This window comes from Candoia aspera, chromosome 6, assembly GCF_035149785.1.
Source record: "Candoia aspera isolate rCanAsp1 chromosome 6, rCanAsp1.hap2, whole genome shotgun sequence".
Classification (NCBI taxonomy): Eukaryota; Metazoa; Chordata; class Lepidosauria; order Squamata; family Boidae; genus Candoia; species Candoia aspera.
Genome location: NC_086158.1, coordinates 97392472 through 97411164, shown reverse-complemented (window position 1 = coordinate 97411164; position 18693 = coordinate 97392472). Strand labels below are relative to the sequence as shown.

Sequence of the window (18693 nt, the reverse complement as noted above, 5' to 3'; positions counted from 1 at the left end):
AATGAAGTCAATATCTTGCAAATTAAGATCGAGAAAATAAAACAGATGTTCACTTATTTCAAGTATTAAAAAACTTCAGGTCCTGTTGCCCCAGGATGTCTCCAAGGGATGTTCCACTTTGGGTGTCCGTGGGAGGGACAGGCTGTGTCACACGCACCGTGATGTCATTGTGCACCCGGCATCATTCGCATGATGATTTGATGATGGATGTGATGTCATGGGGACTTGAGATAGACACCTGTGTATTCAAAGAGGGGGATCTTCTCTCCCTACAGGCATTGGATAAAAGGATCGTCCTACGGGCATTGGATAAGAGGCCCTTACAAAGGCTAGCCCAGTGTTTCTCAATCTCGGCTGTTTGAAGATGTGTGGCCTTCAAGGCTGGCTGGGGAAGTCCACACATCTTCAAGCGGCCGAGATTGAGAAACACTGGGCTAGAGGATGCCTTATACAGAGCCTTGGGCTTGGAAAGGGGCTTGGCCTGCACTGTTATGCCCAAGTAATCATTTCACCTCCAACAGGATGAAGGGTGGAACCTGTATGTGTGGCAGGAGGGAATGAGCCTGTGGACTTGGTCCTGTGGGAGAACTACATTACCCACTCCCTCAATTGGCGTGGCTGACCCAGACACAACTCTGTATGTTGATGATACGAAACAAAATGGGGCCAAACGGCATCAACTGGCTTTTAAACTGATAAGGAGAAGACAGCCTTTCCACATAAGACTACCAAATAAACTAGAGGGAGCTGAGAGATTGGGGGTCCCTTCCTTAACCATCTCCTTGAGGGAGATTCTGCTCCATCCCCCAGAAGAAGTCTGGTAGCATCTTCTGAGAGCTCCACCTCACAAAAGCTTCTGCTTTTTAGGAAAATGGGTTAGTCCTAACTCCTTTTGATGTTGGGTCAACATGGCTCTCCTCCTACAAGGCTCCATCTCTGCCTCCTTTTGACTTGGAGCCAATCAGGAAGGAAGGAAGGAAGGAAGGAAGGAAGGAAGGAAGGAAGGAAGGAAGGAAGGAAGGAAGGAAGGAAGGAAGGAAGGAAGGAAGGAAGGAAGGAAGGAAGGAAGGAAGGAAGGAAGGAAGGAAGGAAGGAAGGAAGGAAGGAAGGAAGGAAGGAAGGAAGGAAGGAAGGAAGGAAGGAAGGAAGGAAGGAAGGAAGATCTGATACCTGACTGTCTCTGTCATCTTGCATCGTGTTCTGCAGCAACACTGAGGTGGGTTAACTGACCCGGACAGGAGGTGACCGGTCAGTTCTGTTGTGGGAACAGAGCCAAATCTGTTTTCCATCCAGGACTGCATTTCTTAAGGGGAACATGACCTGTTGGCGTAAGATGGTGGTATAGCCCTTCTCTCTATCTCTCTTCTTGCCCACTGAACAAGCTTCTGGTGGAGAAAACAAGGGCTTTTGCCAAAAGACTGATTTGGTGGTTTGCACCAACCCTGGATTGGCCATTAAGCAAAATACAGATGTGCTTAGAGCAACAAGGGAAGGGGGCACCCCAGAACTGTTTCCTTTAGCTTTCATGCCCTTAACTCTTTCACTGACACACTTGACTTCAGTCAATTATTTTGTAATTGTCTTTATCTGACATCTTCGATTTTAATCTGCATTGATAAAAAAGGTTTTCTTTGTCACGGGAGTGACCAAAGTTTAAACGTCTGAGTCTTCATGCCTTGTCAGTTAACTGATGGGAGGGCCGAGGGGCACCATTGTTGGGCTGTGTTTAGGGCATCAGTTGGCTTCAATCAGGCCTGGTTTGGAAGTGAGCCTGAGGCCCTCTCTGGGTACAAAACCCATCGATTGCTCATCGGTGCCCAAGAGGAAAATGCTTCACTGCACTTCACTTTTCAAAAAATCACCCCAAGGATCAACTCCAGGAAGATTGCAGAGTCCTAAGCCCCAGTTCTGGTGCTCTCAGATGCATTAATCCCATTGACTATGTGGCCTAACCAGATGTTATCTTCCCGCTGATCGGATTGTCAGTGGATCACAGCGCCTGCCTGCGTCATCTTAAGTAATGTTGGGGGAAATTTGACAATGATGAATGGAAATGAGCAAACCATGCTTTGGGTTTGACCACGGACAATTTGGAAAGAAGAATAAAAGAGGGAAAACTGCCCGGGATCAATCTCACATCAGTTCTGAGGCTGATTGTTTAGCTACGTACTTCATCTGACGTTGTTAAAAACAGTGATTTGATGAATCTGGGTTGAAAGCAGCCAGGCTAAGCTCCTTCTTGCTTTCTATGAAAAAGCCCTTTCCTGCCACCTAGTGTCCACCTGGTGCATAGCCCCTGAAGTAAGAAACCCACCATTTAATATTGCGAGACTTGTTTTAATCCGTAAAAACAAAATTCCAGAAGGCAGCAAATGCATAAATTAAGAACAATTGATGCTTGCAATGAAACATGGTGGCTGTGGAGTTACAGAAGGCTTGTTCTCTGGGCTCCCAAATTAAATAAATGAAATAAATACAACCTAACAAAAATCCAGAGAAGCCAGAATGGGGCCGAATTACTGCCCTTCCATGTTACAGTCACACAACATGCTAAGCCAGTGTAAAGAGTTACCAAAGATGTAAATGGGTAGCCATTTAACTTTCCATCATAAACAGTTTGTGGATCAGGAGTAGAGGCTTACCTAAGATTTAGCATCATATGGTCTGTTCTTCTGAGAGATCAAGTTAGGAAAAAATTAAGCAGGGCCAGACTTTTCATGGTGGTGGTATATAGAAGTGGTTGCATTATTTGGCGATTTATTGTATTTTTTTCCTTCCAAATATAGACTACAGTCCTGGGATTTTCTAATGGTGTCCTATCCAAATGCCAACCAAGTCCAACCCTACTTGGATTTTTATGAGATCAACTCTTTCCCCACAGACTCTTCCTCAACTGGGTTCCTGCTAGCCTCTATTCTATGGCTGGGAGATTGACTGTCATATATTTCGCTCCACTTTGGTTTATATGTTTTTAACTGGAAACATGGGTTCACTCCCATTCCCCAATTCTTCCAGGGAGAATTTGCAGCCTTCATGTCGCAGCGTAGACTGTACTCATTCATAATCCATTCCATTTTCCCTCCTAACTGCTTCCATAATCTCACTCATTTCAGTCATGTGTGTGTGTGTGTGTGTATTTCCTCTAAAATTACCTATTTAGGCATTTCTGCAAATCGCAATGGATCCTTGAGTATGGGGATATAGGTGCATGCACATACATGCATGCCATAAGAAATTGTATATAGAATGAATCACAAAATTGCAACACCCCCCCCCCCCCCGAACAACGCATCCCCTGAAAACAAAAGGGAATTTAGTTGCTGAATTTAGTTGCTGGGAGCCTTGAGTAAGAACTTTAAACTGTAGTAACTTCTTTTAGAAAATAGCCAGCAGATGGAATGGACACTGCAAATCCATTTATAATTTATTTCTATTTACTATGATTTGTTTTTTGGAATATTCTGCTCTTTCTCCCAGGAATTCAGGTTGGAATATTAATGATAAAGCAAAAGGCACATTTTACTAAAAGAATCACCTTGAAGCTCGGGAATTAAATGTAAAACTAGACACTGATTTCTAAAAGCCACCTGGGATTCTTTTTAATCCTTAATGCCATTATGCAAATATCTAGTGCTCACAGCCCAGAGAATTTAAACTGATTCTTTTGTATTTTGGAAATAATCTCACATTGCATCTCCACAACCAGCAGGCAAACCCCCTCATCTGCAGTTTTGTTTCCATGTGCCTAATTTAGAATTGGATGCTGTTGCCTGTAAGGGTAACTGGAAACACGACAGTTTAAAAGACTGAGCTCACTTTGCCAGAGGCAAAAGGCTGTTCTTCGGTGGGCAGGTGGATGAATAGAAGCACACAAGTGTGCAGTGAAGAGACAGTGAGTTCACACTGAAAGGTGTCCCAGGCACAGATGTGCTTCACATTAAACTACATGCATTGGCAAATAACCACAAAGCAATGTTCAGTAAAGCCCAGGACGGTTGCAGAGTTACCCTGTGGCTGCAGGACCAGACTGATGTTTAAGTTTCATTGGGTTGCAAAGTGGAATCGTACTGACCTTGAATGGAATTGTATCCATTGCTTTATTGCTTTATTTATTTTTTGTCCCGCCTTTATTATTTCAATGGTTTTATTTAAGGCTTTCCTGATTGCCCTTTTGTAAATCCAAAGGGGAGAAAAGCCCGTGAGGGTGAATAACGACAGAATTGTGGACGTGGGAAAGGACAGCAATGCAGGACTCCCAGAACCCTCCCTGTGACCATTTCCTGCGTGGATAAAAGTTGCAACTGTTGTGTTGAACCACCAAAGTTCAAACTGCTTTTGATAATGCAAATAACACAATAATCTCGCCCTGCTCATCTGGGTAAGGGAAACTCGGCTCTCCCGGGAGCCCACCACAGCCGTAATATTTCCTGGTGGTCTCCCATCCGAGCCTTAGCCGCCTCCAACCCGCTTGCCTTTCTCAAGATCGGCCGAGGGCTGCCGCTTGACAGGCCGCCAACCCCACTCGCTGTCGAGGTGGCCCGAAAGGCACCCCCCCCCCCGCAATTCCCCTTCCTCATCAGCGGGAGACGCGCCCCCCCCAACTCCGGGCTCGGCTTCACCGGGCGCAAGGGCGCATGCCTCCGCGAGGTCTCGCGATGCCTCCGCGGGGCCATCTCGCGAGACTCGTCGGCGGGAGCGGAGGCCTCTTTTCTCGCCCGAAGCCTAGGAGCGTCGCCGCCCCGCAGGTGAGTCCGGCCGCTTGGCGGGCCCCGCGGCCAGTCCCGCCCCGCCGAGCCCGGGAGACGCGTCCCCGTTGTGCAACTGCACGTGGGAAGGGCTGACTCGTGTCGCCTGCCTACCCGCGCCTGGCTCTGGAAAGGCCCCGGCGCCTTCGCCCCCTCCGTTGCAGACGCGGCCCCGAAAGGGCCAGGCAGGCAGGCAGGCAGGCAGGCCGGGTGGGCAGGGCAGGGCAGGGCAGGGCAGGGCAGGGCAGGGCAGGGCAGGGCTGGGCAGGGCTGGGCAGGGCTGGGCAGGCAGTCGCAGCCGCTCCCGCTCCCCGCCCGGCGTCCCGGGAGCCGAGCGGGCGGCGCCGGGTCAGCAAAGGCCCTGTCGCTCCCGGCGAAGGTGGGCCCCGGCAGCGCCGGACCCGGGCCGGGAGAAGGGGAAGGCCGAGCCCGGCTTCGCGGGCAAAGTCCCCCGTGCTGGGGCGGGGCTCGCAGCTCGCCCCTCTTCTCCTGACTCGCAAGGTCTGCTTCAGGATGTGGCCTGAATGGCCCTGTGTTTGAATGGCGGCTTATTCTGGCTGTATCCCGGCCTTATTGCAAACCGCCCAGAGTCGCGCTCTGAGAGGGATGGGCGGTGGCTAAATTCGATGTGCATGCATGCATGCGTGTGAATGGAAGGATGCGTGTGAATGCAAGGAAGGAGGGAAGCGATCTGGATCTTGGACGTGGGAATGCGGTTTTCCTCCTGCACCGTTGGGATCTTGGCTTTCTAAATCCGTAATTCGTCCGTTGTGAAGTATGCTTAGGCATAAAGGACATGCCTAAACAGCTGTGCTTGGCGGCAGCTTTGGGTTTATTTAGGTCAGCGTTTCTCCACCTTGGCGACTTAAGGTCTGTGAACTTCAACCCCCAGAATTCCCCTCGCCTTAAAGTTGCCAAGGTGGAGAAACACTCACTTATAGAGTCAAGAATAGAAATCACGGTTTGTGAACAGCTTTTATTGTTTTGGTCTCATGAACAGGAGCTATGTTTTATCTTTGAAAGCCTGTTGGAACTGGAAGAGTAGGCAGTGTGTTGGTTTGCTTGAATTTATTTATTTTGGTAATAGTAAATAATGGCCATGACTGTGCAAAACGTCAGCCTTCTGTTGTGCTTCACGGGCAAACGGTGTAACTCACATTTGGCATAAAATGTTTACAGAAACTTGTTTTGGAGAATATTCTTGGGTTCTTAGGGATAATTCTGGAGGCTTTATGTTACAGCTTTTGTTTATTCGCTTGATATTTTTCTCCCTTGCACGCAGGATTAAAAGGAGTCAAAACAGAATGAAGCTGTTTTGACTTTGGCCTCTTAATAGAGGCTTAGCGCCGTAAAGCCAGCTACCTGATGGTCCTGTAAGAACATAATTGTGTGTTTATGTGGTCAGGGTGCTTTCTGGACTATATTTGTTTTGAAGGTGGTGTAAAATCTGCTACTTGTTAACAAAAAAAAAGTTGAGCCACAAAGAGGATTATGCTTCTACTAAAATAATCCTGGAAAGACAGTATGATGTAGTTTTGACTCCATTTTACATCCTGGCTTGGCTTCCTCTGTATTGTCCCCTCCTTCTTAATTGCTGTACCAGTAATTAAGATTGGTCTCTCCACTTTCATTAGTATGGAAATCTTGTTTCTTCTAGTGTTCACCCAGTGATGCCAGTGGACCACTCAGTTTCCACATATTTCCTTGGGCAAGACAAGCACTCTGTATTAAACCTCAAAGAATGGTAGGCAAACTAGGATTGTTGAAAATCTCTGGTACGCTTTCTTGCCTTGTTAAGGTGAGATTTGAAAGACCTGGTTTGCAAGACATGAAAGAGGTTTGATGCAGTTGAAAGACCAATCTCCCTGCATGCCCCCCCCACCCAGTTTTCTTTTCCTTCAGAGCACAAAGGGATCGCGTGAGTACGTGCAGATCCAAAGGCAAACTTGTAAAACAAGTGGTGCTTATTAAATTGCACTTACTGGGGTGCCAAGTTCAAATTCCTAATTAGCCACAAAGCTAATTGGATGAACCAGTTTCATCTGACAGTGTAATCTCCCTTGCAGGATTGTTGGAGACAGGGAGGTGAAATTAAAGTTGTATGGGAATAAGTGCTTGGTTTTCCTATACTTTGGTGGGAACTTAGCTTTGCTGTAGCCCTTTCAAGCACTTAAAGGTGTATTCCTATATGATTGCCAGCCCCTTCTTTTAAAGTAATTCCATGCTTAGATGAAAAAGGAATTGTAACTGCTCTGGTGTTTCAGGTTCTCAGATGTAACACACTTAGGAACCAAAGAGGCACTGCCAGAAGGAAGGGTCATGCACGTTTTAAAACTTTATTTTAAAATGGTGGATTTTATGAAGCAAAAATGCATTGTTGCAAAAGTTGAAGTTCCTCCTACATAGGTCGGAATGACCCACAACTACAGTTGTTGTGAAAAAACAAAGTGTGCAGAGGGACTTTCTAAAAATAATTTTTGTTCCCTTGTTGACTTTCAGGTTTTAGATATGAGATTTAAGAAGAAGCTGGAAATTTGCTGGCATAGAAATGGAGTTTTTCAAATTAAGCCATTTTGCTACCTGCATAATCACTATGAGTATTTCTTAGCGGGTTTTTAATTGTACTTTCCCTTAGTGAGCCTTAGGCAAGCCTTCTCTAGCCTGGCCCTCTTCTGTTGCATTTTACTCTTGCTATCATAATCCTCATCCAGTGTGGTCAAATGCCAAATATATCTCATAGGCATCAGGATGGAAAAACTGTTTAAACTCTCTGCTATATTAAATGATTCTCAGGAACAATCAACTCTAAACTTAGGTACGTTAGAAAAGGTGTTCTATATTTACCTTTGTGCCAACAGCAAGTGCCAAGGGTGATAAACAGTATAAGATGCATCTAGTAATGTTGAAAACATAACAGGCTGCTCATTTACATCGGTATAAATCTGTGAGATGAAATTTACTAGAAACAAGGGTGTAGCAGAAGGAAGTGGAAGAAATCTTCCTAAAGGTAGTATGTATTACTTTCCAGAAAGTAGCTGGGAACAAGATACCTATTTCCCTATATGGACTTGTCTTCTCACCTTGATTAGTGCCTGTGGATAGATACACCACTGCCCCAGTGAATGAGATTTTCTTAAGAAAAGGAATTAAGGTGGTTGGGTTTAAGACAAGCCATTTCAGCGGACCACCTAATCCACAGCATCTCACAGAACACAAAGCATTGTAATTGTTTATCAAGCAATATGGAACAAGCATTAATCCCTTTGTGCCCTTCCCTGTTTTTGAATTAAGCAAAAGATATTGTGTAATGGACCACAGTGGGGTGAATTGCAATGTCTTGTGGTTTTGAGATGGGGCATTGCCTTGCCTGTGTAAGCAAAATACACAGCCCGGAATGAGACCTCTAAACATCTGCAGGAAGTAAGCATTTTCAAAATATTGCTGCTAGACTTGGGAAGCTCTCTGAAAGCTTTGGCATTAGCCTCAGCAAATACTACTACTAATAATAAACTTGTATGCTGCCTGACGCTCAATGACTCTGGGTGGCTCACAACAATCATCAAAGAGATTACAATAAAAAATAAAAGCACAAGCGTGATGAAGCAAAGGGTCTCTACTCTCTTGCCAGAGGCCTGGGTGAAATGTGAAATTGGATGACTACAAACTGCTTGTAATTTAGCTCAAAGATGTTTAAGGGAGTAGAACATTTTGTCCAGTGATGCACTTTGTAGGACCTTGCTTTGTTTAATTCTTTTTAATAAATGGCCCATTGTAAATCTGATTAACAGAAAGGGGTGTTTTGAAGAATAGAGGAAAGGAACAGAAAGAGTTACTCTACATTCACACACAGGTGCTCAAAATTACCTTGTTTTGCTTCACAATTCCTGATCTTGAGGGTGAGGGGAACGTTTTACTCCTGGAAAAGAAATTACTGCATTAAACACAAAGTTATTCTGTGCAGTAGTCAAGAGACGTAGGCTGCTGAGATCCAGGCTCAGGCCTCCACTCAGAAATGTAATTCATTTGGGTGAGCTTGGATCAGACCTCCAAATTTATTTTGCTGGGTTTCTAGAAGAATAAAAGAGGTGAAGGGAAGAACCATGTAGAGAGTTATCTCTGAATTGACATGTTTGTAAGTCAGGTAGACCGCTTGGACCTGTTTCCTTAGAACGCGCAAAACAGTCTTAGGCCACATTGGATGCTGAATTTTGTGAGTAACCCTAACCCTATCCAGCTCTTTTGGAGGCCACGTGGGTTGTGGAAGTGCTGCTGGGGCTGGTATTACCTGTTCGGACAGCTGTTCTACAAGGCTGCATCAAAGTACTGTCAAACTGATGCCTAAACTCCCCCCACCCCAAACCTACTGTCTTTGCCAGGAGGAGGTGCTCAGGGATGATGTGTTTTAGTAGGCAAAGTCTAGGCTTCTGCAGGTCTGGTTGGAAAAACGATCCTCATTTTAATCCTGCCTTAGATTGTCATAAGCCTGCTTGTGAAAGGTGGCCTTAATACCACGCAGAGTAGCTTCTTTTATAATGTAGATGTTCTTCGACTGTTTTGCATCTCCTGAATGGCATCTAGCATTTTTCCTCCCTTGGGAGTTACTGGGCAGTTTTCAATCTTCCCTCCTCCTCCTCCTTCAGACGTGCGAGGCACTGTTCCAGCTGTGGCGGCCTGGCCACGTGGGCTTGGGGGCGAGGCGGGGGCGGGCTTGAAACTATGCTGGCAAGCAGGTTTAAAGCAGCCTGGGCTGCCGATAGTTATCTTGTGCTCCACAAGGAAGGCAGCCTGCTGGGTCAGCTGGAACTCCCTCTCCTCTGAAACTGGAAAACAAGGTATGCAGGAACCAAGGAAAGTGGGGTGGGGTGGGGTGGGGTGGGGAGGGGAGCTTGGTGGACTTTGCCTGCAGGGCTGCGTTCCCAACAGTGAATAAAGTAGGAATGATTTCAGCGAAAGAGAATGTCTGTAGCTCAGGGTTGAACTGTCGAGTCCTTGGTGCTCTCTGAGCTTGGTGGTTTTCTTGCAGACGGTTCATTGCCAGACTAGGCGACTTGTTCAGTTGAAGCAGTTGCCTAGTCAGGCAGTGAAGCCGGTGCAAGAAAACCACCAAGCCCAGGGAGCACCAAGGACTCTACAGTGGGCATGATTTCCAGCTCTTACAATTCCAAAGGTTGAATGGAAGAATGAGGCATTGTGATGCTTTGACAGCACACAAATGTAGGTTGTAGAAGTTGCTTGTTTGCGTGGTTGTCTGCTTTGTCTAGTCTGAGATATGCTAGCCAAAACCACCTTTAATTTCGAATCTCTTTAAGGAAACAGATGCATTCATAGGGTGGGAGTTTCGAAGCATTCTGTGCACAGCAGAATTTTTCTTAGAAAATATGTGCTGCAGTTATCTAGAAAAAGTTAGCAGAAACACTTGCATAATCATGAACTTGATGATTAGGTAAAGCGTAGGAGTCCGCTGCATCAAAGTACTGTCAAACTGATGCCTAAACTCTCCACTGAATGCTATTGAAGGACCAGCTAGCAACATAATTTAATTTAATTTAATTGCAAAGTTACACAGTCCAGTAAAAAACAATCTTAGCCTTGCTCTCTTCAGAGAGGCCTGCATGGCACTTCTTTAATTTGTTATACTCTTTCTTATCCAGATTGAGACACAGCTTTCTGGCTTGATGTGTTTATTTTGGTATTCTTTTATTACTGTTTTTCTTAGTTTTGTTGCTCTGTGCTTTGCTTTTTTTACATTGAATTTGTGGAGGTTTTATTTGTTCTGGATTTTATGATTTGGGCTTGGCACTTTGACTACAGATTACTCTCAAATAAATAAATTCTGGTCTCAGTCATTTTACTTAGCCTTCAAGTTTAGCTTTGTTAAGGTTAGGGTTGCAAAATATGTCAAGTTTTAGACCAGCGGTTGCATATGTGGATCTATTTCCCTGTATATTTTTTTGTTCTCATTTACTATGCTTTGTATGAAGTAGAGTCTTGGTCAATACTTAAAAAACTAACTCCTTTTCTAAATTATGGGGAGCGCCATCTCTACAGAGAGCAATTTAAGTACTGAAAACTTTTGTATAATCAGAAAATGGGCAGGATCCTTTTCTTCTAAATGCTGATTTTGGGTGTGGGAGGAGAACCTTAATTAGGGAGGGGGAGGCTCTCAGACTCTTGATAGTCTGCCCACTATCTGAAATTGCAAGGCTCCGTGAATTAGATGTTTCAGAACCATCAGCTTAAATCCAGGAATTACTGCAGGAAACGTTAATTTAACACTTGCAGGAAAGCAGATTCAGAACTTGAATAAACAAGTCAAAAATAAAGACAAAAATGCTTGCGATGTAACTAAGATCCGTGGGGCTTCTGTGTTTGGCTTCTTGTACACTCTGCAGGTAACCAAAAGATGCAGCTGGCCAGCTATTCCATTTCTGTGGGTCAGTGCAAACCCAGGATTGGCTTGAAGAGCAAGCAGGTGTTGAAAACCATGGGGATATGAGGGTTGGGGGAGACACCACAAAGTTGTCACAACGCTGCTCAACAGCATGCAGCGCTTCGGCAGGCTAGAGGTGGGAGTGCGTAACCTGCCACTGGGGACGTGTCAGTTGTGGCGAGATCTGTTGGCCTTTGGAACTAAGCAAAGGGGCTTCTTTCATCCCAGCCCACAGGAGCTGCTTTGGGTCAGGAGATCTGGCATCATAACGTTAAGCATTTCAGTCTTGGGCGGCCAGAATTAGTAACGCTGGAAATATTTGCCAGTTGACTGAAAAAACGGCTGGGAGAAAACCACCGGTTAAGATGTGTGGGGGTTATGAGAGTCCCAAATGAGCAAGCCAGCAGCGAAGAGTGAAACGGCTGTAACATCCACGGCCAGTCTCATCTTCAGTGCTGATGAGGGATATACCACAGATTCTGCAGGGCCTTCTTTTTCTCCCTGTTCCAGAGTTCTCCAGGATGAGCCCCCTCCAAGAGAGAAATGGAAGCTTTGTCGGCAAGGAGTCTCTGGACAAGTGTCTGCAGGCAAAGAAGGATTTGGAAGCTGCAATTGCTGAAATTGTCAAAGCTGAACAGCACGTTAAAGACAACTGGAAAGAGGTATTCAAAGTGGACCTCAAAACAGGCAGCTCTCTCAAGATATCGCTAGACCACCAGCAGCTATTCCTGCTTTGCAGCTCTAATAAAGGGTTAAGTAGCTGCTAAGGGGCCTGGCAGCAGAACTTTTATGCAGTAGCTTAGGGAAGATTTTCTTTAAGCTTGAGGTTTTATGCAGTAGCTTAAATCTAGCCTGGAAAAGCAAGAGATCGTTCAGTTGCCCAGAGAACTGCAGTACGTAGCTAACTTTTGCAGTGCCTGGAAGTATTGAATCATCGGGGTGTAAAGATAAAGACTTGAACTCTTGGAGACCCCAGGAATGTGCCCATGGAGTTTCCTTGGCCGCTGCAGAATAGGACTCCAGCCTATATCCCTGGGGTATCCCTTAGTGCTGTCCCATCAGAGTGCTGAAGAGGTCTGACCCTGTTAACTTTTGTCTAAATCAGTCAAGATCGTTAGGCTGCTGCATCTAACTGGTCATCAAGATGGTGTACTCTTCATTTTAGGTACAATGTCATTTTTAGAATATAACTGCTTTTATTGGGTAAATTCCTGCATGAGAAACAACCAAGTATGATATATCCCTAGAGCAGTGTTTCTCAACCTCAGAAACTTTAAAATGGGTGGACTTCATCTCCCGGAATTCTGGAGTTGAAGTCTGCCCATCTTAAAGTTGCTGAGGTTGAGAAACCTTGAGGTAGAGACTTACGTAAGCTTGATCAGTTTTCTTTAATGGGAGTGAAGTTGGCAGCTTTCGTTAGCTTTCTGCACCCATCTCTGACAGTCTGTAAACAAAGGTTCATGGAAAACTGATTAACTATGAAGAAATATCTGTATTTCTTACAGTCTTGCTTGAGGGTAAAACAGCACCCATCCCTTGCTAACCATCGTGTGGGTGGAGATTGCGGCATTGAATCTTGGTTGACGGAAGGAGTCCTGTCCCTCAGGACCTCATCTTTCCATGGGTGGGGGCTCAACACTGCCTAAATTGCAGAATGTGGGGATAGGAACGTGAGGGATCAGAGACCTGGGGGCCTGTTGGACTAGTTAGCTTCTGTCTTGCAGGTGAAAGCTCAGATTCACAGCTGCATCAGTCGCCACCTGGAATGCTTGCGGAGCCGTGAAGTGTGGCTGCTGGAACAGGTTGATCTCATTCAGCAGCTGAAGGAAGAAGCATTACAGCAACAAGCGCAACAGCTCTGTTGGGTAAGAGCTGATGGCCCCCTGGATTCTCTTTCTCCATCCAGAATCAGAGTAACTTTGCCTTGAACTCACGTGGCTTTGGGGCATAAGGACACTGCCTTCTATCTAAACCTTGACGATGCTGGCTCATTCCGTTCCTAGTGAAGTCACATATTTTTGTTTAATTTACAGTTGTTGGGACAGTTCAGCGGCCTCATCCGCCAGCTGGAACAGCCTCAAAGCAGTGACCTTACAAATCAGATTTCCGCGTGTTTTGAGAGGTGAGCCCTCTAGAAGGTTTTGAATGACTGTTCGGCTATTTATCTTAGAGTCCTTCCCCACATCACTGTGGGCTGTGACATCACCTTTCTGGTTCTGTTGTGCAAAAATGAATGGAAATGTTAATTTTGAAGATCCTGACACCTCTATATGTGGAAATAGGGCTGGGAAGTTGAAGATTTGATTTCCCTTAACTTCAAGAAGATGTATTTTATGCATAAAAAATAGCTAACTTTTTGTCCATTTGAATAACGGCTTATCACCTTCGTTCCTTCCTGAATTCTTAACCTTTGCCTTCTCCCCTAAGGCTTGGCAGTTTGACTCTCCAGCCTGAAGAAACTTCCGTCCTGAACTTTGAGGCTGATGTGCCATTTCTTCGCCAGGCCATCACCTCATTTGGCTCCATTACAACAATGGTGAGTAAAAGAAGCTGTTTCTGGAGTAGCAGAATGTACCATGTGTAATCTGGAAACCTATAATCAAGACCCAGTATCCTGAAGAAATACTAAGGCTTATGTGGAGACTGGAGTTTATTCCATCTCTTTTAGAATATTTATCTTGAAATAGCACACAACCCTTCCAGTGTTTTTTGAAATTCTTTTGTTCCTGAAACAGCTTGGAAAGATGGCAACGTGGAAAGCAAGGAGCGCTGTCTTTCTCGCTCTTTATCGTACATGCACAGGCATGACAAATAATCTATACTTACTTGATGTAAAGTTTGCATATTTATTTGAAAGAGGTTAATTCTGAACTTGTGTGAGCAGTTAACTACCATTAAATCTAATAACTCGGATCTCTTTCTTGAACAGCAAACTTCTGATAAAGAAGATTATGCTCCTTGGATCTCTGTGCAGAACTCTCCGGCGATAACGAGCTTGGAAAAGGTGAATTACAGATTGGTTTATGGGAATTGTAATTGGATGGTGGCAGCAGAACCGAATGCCTTCAGGCCTTCAGGCCTTTTCTCTTGCTCTTGACGAGGAAGGCAGAATGCCCCAGGAAGAGATATTAATCTCTACAAGAGAATATACATTTTATCTGTAGCAAAATAATTCAAGTCCTTAAAATCCATATGTGGCTGCAGTGAGAGCCCAAGGACGCTGGTTGCTGCTTAGAATCAGGTCTAAAGGAAAAAAAATTTTCCGAGTCCAAGAATTTTCTTTTGCACAATACCAGGACAATCTCCTTATCAACAGGGTTCCAGGACTCTCTTGTCCTTCCCTGGGGAGGGATAGTGTATATTTTCATGGTGGACTTTATCTGGAATTAATTTGGCGCTAAATTTGCTCTTGACTATTAGCCAAAACCTTTCTGTGGAACGCTCGGTTGCCCTCTCTCTGACTGGCTTCTCGGAACCAAATCCGATGGTGCTTGCTGTACACCTCACGTTCCTAGCTACAAGCAGGAGGCCTGGCTCTTGAAAACACATGCTGAGGAGGCCAATCAGGTATTGCTGTTTACTGTCTGTATTCATGGAGAAAGAGGAGGACGTTTTAGTAATGTTGGAATAGGCGGACCCAAAGAGGTTGAGATGGAAATTACGTGGCCAAATGCTTTATTTTCCAAGAAATGCTAACTTAATAGCTCTAAATGCTGGGGGTCTCTTCCTGTTGTCTGGATTGCAGGATCTTCTGAAGCATGCTGGAACTGGTGGGTCTAAAAAGGCTGTTCTAGGAACATTGACAGCAAGATGGGACTTAAAGAACTTAATGCTCCCCCACCCCAAGAAATGGCTCTTTGATGGATCTAAATGCCTGTGTCTTTTTCTCATTAGAACTTGAAGTCTTCTGAAGTGTGTTATTTGGAGAAAGCATGGGGAAATCTGAAAAACTTGGAGAATTGGCTTTTGCAGAACCAGCAACATGATCTTCCCGATAGAATGGATGTCCACCGACGGAAGAGTTCCACTTCCACCATTGCCTCCACCTTGTCCATTGAGAAGATAGATGAATTGGAAAACTTAGAGCAAGAAGACACGGATCTTTCTGATTGGCTGCTTGTGCCTCCTGAATCCGAAAACAAGAATGCCTCCGACGAGAAGTGGAAATTCATTTTTAAGCCTTTTCGGGAGGAATATAATGTGAATGATTGGCTCCCTAAAACCGATTCCTGCAATAATTGTTGCGGCAGCCAAGCCAAGGGCGTAGAGATAGAAAATCTTGGCAATCTGAAATGCCTTAGCGAGCACCTTGACGTGAGGAAGCCGCCCAGCACCGATGCCTGGCTTCTGCAGCCCGCTTTCAAAGTAGAAGACGTCTGCAGAGCCAACGAGCCCTGTTCTAGTTTTTCTGAGTGTGTGTGTGACGAGAACTGTGAAAAGGAAGCCCTGTGCAAATGGCTCCTTAGGAAGGAAGGCAAGGATAAAAACGGGATGCTGATAGCGGACATCTCTGAACCTGAGGAACGTCAGCCTGCGGTGAATATCTGGCTCCATCCTTCTCGACAAGCAGAGCGGGACTCGGCTACCTCTGCAACAGAGCAGGACGTCCGCGAGGTGTCAGAACCTCTGAAAGAATTGCTGGAAACCTCCTTGTCCTCGTGGCTAGCCGAGAGAGAAATCCAGGCTTCAAATGAAGAAGAGAAAGCCACCCGAGAGGAGGCCGAAGCGAGCCACAAGGGCTCCTTCCTGGAGCTGCTGGTGCCCTTCCAGCTGCCTTTCAACGTGAACAGCTGGATCTTGTCTTCACACAGCACAGAAATCCCCAGCCAGCCTCCCCTAGAAGACAAGTGGCTGTTACGGAAGAAAGCACACGTACGTACGCTTCTTTCCCACTCGTGTAAGCCCCTGAAAGGGATCCGCAGGGCCCCGTGACAGGCTTGAACCTGTAGAGTTCACTGAAGAACATCGGAGGGGGCAGTCAGCCTGCTTACATCGGTTGTTTGGAAATACAGGACAGACGGCAAAACTCTCTGGTCTCACCGGAACCAATTCTGTTTCTTTCAGGAGAGCGGCTTTCCTGCAGTCTGTGACCTGTTTGCCTGTATGAACCTGAGTGGAGATCGAGAAAAGTGGCTATACCAGACTCCTTTACAGGTAAAAACTTTATGGAGAGCTCTACTCTGGCTGGCTGTTGCTTTCTGGCCTCTTGACTCACTTCTCGGTCTTAACATACAACGTTGGGCTCCCAGCATGATGTGAACTAGCTTTAGCCCAGTTAGCTTTCTGAGAAAGCCCAGGTTGGCTAGGCATCCATTATCTGCTCTAGGTTAGAAACTGAGCTTTCCGCTTAATTATCCGCTTAATTGTAAGACCGCTCCTGTCACTTTAAGTTATCTCTGTAAGGATCCAGTTCTTTTGACTTATGTGGCTGATGGAAAGATGCAAATGTTGAAAACACTTATTTTTTAACTCTTCTGTGGAATTCAGGACTCTAGTTCTCACAAGATGCTAATTCAGAAAGCTTGCTTCTTTCTCTTGGAGAATCATGTGAACCTAATCAAGTGCATTTGACCAAATAATGCTTAATATGCACGTGACCACAAGTGCAGTTCCAGTAATGTGTAGAAGTTCTGGGAAGCACTTTGGAAACCAGCACGTGGGTCAGACGGGTGGTCATGTGGTTCCCTCAGACACTTCATTCAGGGGGGTTGCAGCTCTGCATTGTTTAACCTTACTGGAGGCCTACGTGCATCAGTTTGCAGCGTTCTGTTAACAAACAGGAGGGATGCTGCAGCCCGAAAGGGGTACTGATTCTTAACAGAGAGGATACGTGGACGCTTAATCTTCCTGGCTGCGTTCACACGCTGCACAAAGCAGTAACGTCTATTGGGCTGTGGTTCAACACAGTCTGGGACTCCAAACCAAGCATGGTGAAGTCAGGGCGTAGCACGATACATAGATCCAGCCTTTGTGCATGGGAACATTGAGTTGGAGACGAGTACAGCTACTGTCTGGTCAGAAGCAGAAAATGTGATCTGGGGGTTTCACAGCGTAACTGAGGCAGAGCTGCAGAATTAACACGGAGCTTGGGTTCTAGCAACCGGTGTGATTTGACTTTTCCAGAACATCACCAGACCTGGCACTGCTAAAATATTCTTAGTAGTTAAACCTGATCAGCATTTTTTCAAAAAGCCCTGTCTTTTGTTTTACTGCATGTTAACACATTAATTCTGGGTTATGTTTTCTAGCTGTGAAAAAGAAAAACCCCGCACAATGTGATCCAAGTGATCGCTTCGGTTTCCTGCTGATTGTCGCACACCTGGAATGAGTTACTGTGCCCTTTCGTTTCTCCTGTGTTTTGACCATCTGCCTTTTCCAGATTTTGAATGTCACTTTAAAAGCCGTTTGTAGCTGGTGTTGGGCTGCAGAAGACGGACCTTGGAGTCCTCTCTTACCACAAAGAAACAGAAGTGCCCTTAGGGGTATCTTTTGGTCGATGACATCTCGTCACGTTAAGTGTAAAAGCCAGTATTTTGAGATAGCTTCCTGATAGGATGTCCCTTAGCTGGGATGGGAGATGGGGGGAGGCAGAATTTTATCCAGAGCACACAGTTGGCTCTTCTTTCAAGCCCCTAGGTTTAAATATATTTACAGAGCGTGTTCATGCAGCTCCTATGAAGCCATTAGATACTTCCAAATTGTGTATTCTGTGTATATATATATGCACTCTTTTTAGCTGAAAGATGATTATATATCAAACAGATTGGCATGGGCACCTGGTAATTTTGGTGAAGAATGGGAGGGGGCTGTAATTGAGCACAGAGTGGATGAAGTGTGTGTTATTTTAAAGCCCATTACCAAGTACAAGTTGTATCCTTTGTACTGCAGAACAAAATTTACTTTTTCTCTCTCACACTATGAATTACAGTATCCTGACAAGTTGAAAGTAGCCTTAGAAACTTTAATGCTAAACTCTAATACCACTTTTACCTGTTGCCACAATTTGTGGAGGCATCTTTGATAAGCTGTGATCCTAAAATCTTAACACTTAAGGATATGGAAATCTTGTTTTTGAAGTGCTCTTGGCTTAGCACAGGTATGCTTTAATTGCTAGAAGTTTTACAGGCATAAGCCTTCCAGCATTTAAAGGCCACCTGTCATATGAATACCACTGCATTCCTTAAAACCTGTTGAGTTCAGCCATTCATTGACATACTTGCCTTTCAGTGCTTAACGTTATCTGCTCAGGTTCATGTGGTGGTACATGTAATACCTAACTGATGTGTAACGTGATCAAACCCTTGCTGTCTTTTACATTAATCCAATATTTGTGATGCTAATTAAGTAAGCCATTAAACCATTGTGAATAAAAAGTGTATTGGCATGAAGTTGTTCTTTTCATAGCTCTGTTAACAGGAGCAATTATGGTGTGTAGCAAACATAACACCTAAGCTGCTACTTCCAGATACACTCTGCTTGGAAAAGCATGAAAATGTTTGTGTCATCACACTTGTCCCT

At 45.1% G+C, this 18693-nt stretch overlaps 1 protein-coding gene across 2 annotated transcripts; it reads left to right on the top strand.

Moving 5' to 3' along the window:
• The first annotated feature begins 4663 nt into the window (after positions 1–4663).
• NCOA4 (nuclear receptor coactivator 4) lies at positions 4664–18551 on the top strand. 2 transcript variants are annotated; one of them, XM_063307732.1, is made up of 10 exons: positions 4664–4745; positions 11686–11837; positions 12900–13040; positions 13209–13297; positions 13603–13711; positions 14105–14179; positions 14596–14742; positions 15070–16047; positions 16240–16329; positions 17424–18551. In XM_063307732.1, exons 2-10 carry the CDS (start codon positions 11697–11699, stop codon positions 17427–17429), a joined length of 1776 nt encoding a protein of 591 aa, XP_063163802.1. In that variant the 5' UTR covers positions 4664–4745; positions 11686–11696; the 3' UTR covers positions 17430–18551. The 2 variants fall into 2 exon arrangements, with proteins under 2 accessions (XP_063163802.1, XP_063163801.1); XM_063307731.1 differs by lacking the exon at positions 4664–4745 and adding an exon at positions 9555–9577.
• The last annotated feature ends 142 nt before the right edge of the window (positions 18552–18693 follow it).

Excerpts from the sequence above, each read along its gene's own strand:
- NCOA4 (XM_063307732.1), top strand. The coding sequence starts at position 11,697 with ATGAGCCCCCTCCAAGAGAGAAATGGAAGCTTTGTCGGCAAGGAGTCT. Across the intron at positions 13,041-13,208 it reads AAGCGCAACAGCTCTGTTGG|TTGTTGGGACAGTTCAGCGG; the intron begins GTAAGAGCTGAT and ends TTTAATTTACAG. Across the intron at positions 13,298-13,602 it reads ATTTCCGCGTGTTTTGAGAG|GCTTGGCAGTTTGACTCTCC; the intron begins GTGAGCCCTCTA and ends TTCTCCCCTAAG.